Source organism: Glycine soja, chromosome 7 (genome assembly GCF_004193775.1).
Source record: "Glycine soja cultivar W05 chromosome 7, ASM419377v2, whole genome shotgun sequence".
NCBI classification, from domain to species: Eukaryota; Viridiplantae; Streptophyta; class Magnoliopsida; order Fabales; family Fabaceae; genus Glycine; species Glycine soja.
In genome coordinates, this window is record NC_041008.1 from 36329807 (window position 1) to 36336661 (window position 6855).

At 34.2% G+C, this 6855-nt stretch overlaps 1 protein-coding gene across 1 annotated transcript; it reads left to right on the forward strand.

Annotated features, from left to right (window-relative positions):
- Nucleotides 1-1446: 1446 nt before the first annotated feature.
- Nucleotides 1447-2211, forward strand: LOC114420633. Its single transcript, XM_028386478.1, has one exon. The coding sequence runs from the start codon at nucleotides 1447-1449 to the stop codon at nucleotides 2209-2211; it is 765 nt and encodes a 254-aa protein (XP_028242279.1).
- Nucleotides 2212-6855: the final 4644 nt, after the last annotated feature.

Sequence of the window (6855 nt, forward strand, 5' to 3'; positions counted from 1 at the left end):
TCTTTATCTGTTATTTTAAAAGAAAAGTTTAAAGTGAAAAAGAGAAAAAACAAACCTAATATAATTGGGTCAGGGTCACACAAATCAAACATAACACGGGCTGCGGGTAACCCGCGGACCCCACGGGCCAAACCCGCATAGTCCGCGGGTTAAGCGAGACGGGCCCAAAAATATGACATAACCATGGATCGTTTAAAAAAATTGGTCCGTATCCCGCGCGGACAACGGGTCCCACAGGCCAGTCCATGGACCTGGACCCATTTACCACCCCTATGCATCAATACATATATATGCTTGACCTCTATATGTTTTTCAGTCTGTTTGCGTGTTCTAAAAATGGTGGACCTTTATTTTATTTTTCTATCAAAAATTAATTTGAAAACTGGACTAATATTTATTTTATATTAAAAATATAAAATAAAACTTTAAATCTTAATTGCAAAAATAAAATAAAAATTACGAAAGCAAAAGATTTACAAAAACCAAAAACAAATCTTTTTTATTCTATTTTTTCATTATTTGTTATAACAAAAAAAATTACTCGAGTGAGTAATCATTGGTTGCCGCATTATATTAATAAATTATCCATTTAATGTATGACCATCAAAATAAAAATAGAAGATTCATTCGAATAATATCGAGTGAATAGGCAATTTAGTCCCTGAGATTGTAACCAGTTTGCATATTAGTCTCTGACTTAAATTTTAATTCATAATAGTCCCTAACTTTACCTCCGTTATGCAAATAAGTCCCTGTTGTTAAAATCTAATTTCCTCCGTTAGTCAAATGTCTATTTGACAAACCTCAGTCCACATAAGCATCCCAATGTGGCAAGTTTGAATCCAAGTCAGCAATCCTATGTGGCAAGGTAAGGACTGAATTGAAAAATTAGGTTAAAAAGAAATCAAAAATGAAGTAAACCCATTTTCTCTTTCACTGTCTTACTGCTTGTAGGGTTTTTTAACTGTTTGCGGTTTGGTTTGCTCTTCCCTCCCCTGCATTCTCGTGATTGTGAGGGTTCGCGCTCTTTGTCAGGTTGGTGCTGGTGAGCATGTTGGTGCTGGAGAGCAGAGAGATGCTGGTGAGCAGGGGGATGCTGATGCTGGTGAGCAAAGAGATGGTGGTGAGCAGAGGGATACTGATGCTGCTGGTGAGCAAAGAGATGGTAGTGAGCAGAGGGATGTTGATGCTGGTGAGCAGAGAGATGCTGGTGGTGAAGAGAGAGATGTTGCTGATAGTGAGGAGGAAAAGGAAGTTGACAGTGATGAGTGGTTTATAAATTTCTCTTGTATGATGAATGAAGTTGAAGCTGAAGTTGAGACAGATGGTTATCATTAAGAGGAGCTTAATATCCCCATTAGTAGTGATGATGAAGATGAGGATGTTGAAGTTTATCCTCAATATAGTCAAAGTAGAGGAGTTGGTGAACAAAAGTTGGAATTAGAGATGGAGTTTGATACTCTAGATGAATTTAAATCTGCCTTGAGGGAGTATAGCATATTGATGGGCAGGGAGTTCAAGTGGAAGAAGAATGATAAACAGAGGGCTAGAGCAAAATGCAAGAAGGCATTTTGTGATTGGGAAATCTACTGTGCAAAGAATGAAGTTAGAAACTCTTTTAAGATAAAGACATTTAAGCATAACCATAATTGCTGTAGAGAAGTGAACAACAAACAAGCAAATAGACAGTGGGTGGTCAGTAAACTTGAGGGCAAACTCAGAATGCAGCCAACCCTTAAATGTGTTGAAGCTTTGGAATATTTCAAGCAAGAGTTTGGAGTGCACATTGAAGTTACAAAGATGTGGAGAGCTATGAAAGAAGCAAAGCAACTAGTGGAAGGGAATGAGAGGAAACAATATGCCAAAGTATTTGATTATGCACATGAATTATTAAGGAGCAATCCTGGATCAACAGTTAAGATCAACACAGTGCCAAGTCCAGAAGGTCCACCACAATTGCAGAGGCTATATATTTGTCTTGCTGGCTGTAAGAAGGGGTTTGTTGCTGGATGTAGACCATTCATAGGTCTAGATGGATGTTTTCTAAAGAGTGCATTTGGAGGAAACTTTCTCTCTGATGTTGGGCTTGATGGAAATAACCACATCTTTGTTATTGCTTATGTTGTTGTGGACATTGAGAACAAAGACAATTGGAAATGGTTTTTAACTTTGTTGCATGAAGATCTTGAGGATTACATACAGAATGGGTGAAATTCATGTCAGACATGCAAAAGGTATGACATGGTGTGATTTGCAATTGTTATCATAAGTTAGGTATTTAATTGAAGTTAATGACATAAGTTAGGGACTAGTCCAGAAGTATTTACTACTTTGCTGCAAGTTTTCAGGGACTTATTCCAGCTTTACAGGAAGTCATGCCTGGTGCACCTCATAGATTCTGTGTCTTGCATCTTTGGAAAAATTTTACAAAGCAATGAAAAAGAAAGGAACTTAAAGGAATTGTGTAGCAATGTGCAAAATCCACTACTGTTGCTAAGTTTGAAGGCCATATGGCCCATTTGAAGACAATCAACTGCCAGGCTTGGGAGTATTTGAATAAATGGCCCAAACAAGCATGGACAAAAGCCCACTTCAGTACAATACCCAAGGTGGACAATATATGCAACAACACTTGTGAGGTATTCAATTCCAGAATTCTGCAGTATAGATGCAAGCCTATTATCACAATGCTTGAAGAAATTAGATGTTATATCATGAGAACCATGGCTGCCCGCAAGGTTAAACTTTCTGGAAAGCCTGGACCATTATGTCCAGTGCAGTATAAAAGACTAGAAAAAGAATTTCATTTTGCTAATCAATGGACTCCCATTTGGTGTGGTGATAACATGGGCTTGAGATATGAGGTCCACATGTGGGGGAATAAGGTTGAGGTCAATTTAGCTGAATGGACATGCACTTGTGGAGTATGGCAACTAACAGGTTGTGTTCTTTATAGTTTTTTTTTTCATTCCTAACCTACATGTGTGCTGATTTTACAACTTTGATATAGGGATGCCATGCCGACATGCCATTGCAACAATAACTCACAAAGGAGGGAAGCCTGAGGACATGTGTCATGAGTGGCTGTCAATAGAAGCTTATAATAAGACATACCAGCATTTTATTGAACCAGTCCAAGGACCACAATATTGGGCCCAGACACTGTATACACACCCTGTTCCACCATATAAAAGGGTCCAAAGAGGAAGGCCAAAGAAAAATAGAAGGAGATCTGTAGACGAGGACAATGTCACAGGACATAAGCTAAAGAGGAAATTGGCTGAGTTTACATGTGGAAGGTGTGGCCAAACCAATCATAACATTAGAAGCTGTAAAAATATTGGAGTTCCTGTTAGGCCAAAGAAATATGTTGCACCATAAACTTCAAATGAGGATGACCACCTATTATCTCAAGATGAACAAGCTTTGAATGAGGCTGAAGAAGCTGCTGCTCATGTTCAACAAGATCTGGTGGAGATTAATTTATCTCAGCCTCATTTGTCACAAGATAGTGACATGGAGTTGATGGTAAATATTCGTCACAACAAAGTAATTTTATCTCAACCTAATTTGTTGCAGCACTCCATTTTTATATATTACAATTATTCATGTTTGGCATTTGCATGTAGGTCCCTGCAACTATTGTTCCACCAATAGCAAGGAATAAGCTAACCATAACAAGAGCCAAACAAAGGAAGGCTGCTGATAAAGATGATGCAGTATAAAGAAAACTGAAGACCCATTTTTTGTTGCATTTTGAAGGTTGCTGATGAAGAAAACTGAAGAAGAATTTTTTGTTGCATTTTGATATTAGGATGTGTAGTTGTATATTTTGAAGGTCATATAATCGGGCCCATACTCTTTAGCAATTCTTGCTCTCTTACCTCTTCGAGGCTTTATATCTGATTCTGGTTGTGCAAGATTTTCACTACTAATAGCAAGAAGATAACTGGATGAAGTACCCCCACTATTCCTTAATTTAAAAGAAAATCAGAAATCAGATTCTTTCTCATCTCTGGAGTATGCATCACATCTTTGAGAATCAAAGTTTTTCCAGAGGTAAACTTCAGTTCAACATCTCCAGTTCTAGTAACCGTAGAGGTTTGGGAATCACCCAACAACACTTTCTTATTCGTGTATGTTTTAAACATAGCACGATCATAGCAGACATAGCGGGAGGCGCCAGTGTCTACCCACCATCCATCTGATCCTCCAATCATATTGATCTCAGTTATCACAGCTATGTATGACTCTTGAGCAATTTTCTGTATCTCATGGGATTGAGACTCTACTGATTTATCATCAGTCATTTGATACTTGAGGTAGCGGCTAACAACATACTTTTTAGTCCCAGCTTCCTCAGTATCATACTTCTCTTCCAGAGTCAGCCAAACTAATTTGACAGACTTATATGGGCTATAATCATAGAGATCATCAGCTAACCCATTCAGAATGAAATTCTTGCATAGGTAATCATTTTCATTCAAAATAGCTAAGTCCATAGTCATTTTATCCTTCACTTCCTTCTCAGCATCTTTAGGCATCACTGGAATATCAGTGTTCAAAACATAGGCAACTTTTCTCATAGTTAAAGAAAACATCATCTTTTGTTGCCAAAGTTTGAAATGATACCCTTCAAACCTAAAAGGTTTGTTGAGGTCATTGTTGTTCGAGCCAGTAATATCTACGGTAGCCATAGCAGAGCCGAAACCGTCTTAAAATTGTTGTAATAATAGTTTATGGCAAACCGAAAAAATTACTGGCTGAGTCGCGGACAATGTCGCTTTCTTTAAGACGTTTCGTGACACTGCCAAAAAATGTGCAAGCAGATTATCAACCACGAAGTCCCCAGGATAAAACAGCCCAGATCACTGTATAAGATTCCCACTGCACTGAGGGAACCTTTTTCTAGAATTACACCCTCTTGTATGACTTGAAAAGTCACTCTAAAGCCACCCAAAAATATGATTTGAAAAGTCACTCTAACAGCCAACCGAAAATATGACTTGAAAAGTCACTCTAATAGCCAAAAGAAAAGTATGACTTGAAAAGTCACTATTATAGTCAATCGAAAATATGACTTAAAAAGTCACTCTTATAGCCAACCGAAATTATGACTTAAAAAGTCACTCTTATAGAATAACCTTCATGGGTTCCTCCTTGTTCTTGCAGTTCGAATAGCTGCACGTCTTCCATGGTGGCATTGCCGAATGAAACTACCAGAAAATGCATAACAACTGTCACTTGCAGACATGGAGAAATCAAGTGAACAAGTAGCAGCGACTGAGCCTCAGAGTAGAAGAAGAAGAAGCGACTCAGCGTGGGAAACCAACAGCTTCGTAAACCCTAATTTATTTGGAGAAGAAGAAGAAGCAACCTTGCGTGAGAGAGAATTTATAGATGCATACCTCAATGCCACGTTGGACAGTCTACGTGGCACTGAATTGCCACCTATACACCTCACTAACGCCGTCACCTGAGAATTTAACGACAGGGACTATTTTGCAAAACTTATGTAAAGTTAGGGACTATTATGAATTAAAATTTAAGTCAGGGACTAATATGCAAACTGGTTACAATCTCAGGGACTAAATTGCCTATTCGCTCAAATAATATCTATATCAGAGAATGTGAATATACATCCAAATTAAAATGTTCTAAATAGAGATAAAATATATCCAAATCAATTATAATTAATAAATACGTTATAATATTCTTTTATCATGTGATGTTAATTTACCATTTTAATTACTTATGTGATAACCTAAACTGAGCATATAAAATTATGATTTATTTTAATTTTAAAGTATATAAAAAGATATAATAATAATAATAATAATAATAATAATAATAATAATAATAATAATAAATAATGTAATTATATCAGCTGGACACACATAATTAACATAAATTGAACATAAAATAATGTTAGATTTCATTTGTCACGTGAGTAATCATGTTATAGTAAATTTATTGGAATGATTAATATTTTTTATAATTATAATTTTTTTATGTATAAAGACTTTTAAATATTTATATTTAAATTTAATTTATACAAATGAATGATGTTTATTTTTTTTATATTCAAACACCCTTCTTTTATTAATTTAAAAGTATAAAATTACATTTTTAAATTATTATATATTCTATTTATGTTGTGTAAATCCATATTTATATCTATTTGTTGTAGGATAACCATATTAGGAAAAATATATTTGAGTACTTTTTTATATAATTGTTGAGTTTTTTCTTTATGTCAAGGGACACTTAATTATTTATATTTAAATGTAGTGTATACAAATTATTTTATGAATAATGTTTATATTTATTTTTATATGAAAGCATCCTTAATTTTTTAATAGAAAATATAAAACTTTATATTTTTTTAAAAAACTATATATTTTTTTTATATTGCGCTAATTTATGTTTATATTCATCTATCACTAGATAACATATAGAAAAAAGTCTATTGGGACGCTTAATTTTTTTAATGTCAATAACCTCGTGGATATTTATATTTAAATTTAATTTATATAAGATTTATATTAATGGTGTTTAATTTTTTTTATATTCAAATATCCTTAGATCCTTTTTTAATTTAAAAGTACAAATTATATTTTTAAACTATTACAAATTTTATTTATATTGCATTAATCTATATTTATATCTATCTATCACTAGGGGGAATTCATTGAGATGATTAATTTTTGTTTACAATCATTGTTTTTTTTTTATGTTAATAGACTTTTAGATATTTATATTTAAATTTAATGTATTCAACTTTATATGAATGATGCTTAATTTTTTTTATATCAAAATATTATTCCTTTGTTTATTTTAAAAGTATAAAAATTA

Coding starts and splice junctions, on each gene's coding strand:
- LOC114420633 (XM_028386478.1), top strand. CDS start 1,447: ATGGAGTTTGATACTCTAGATGAATTTAAATCTGCCTTGAGGGAGTAT.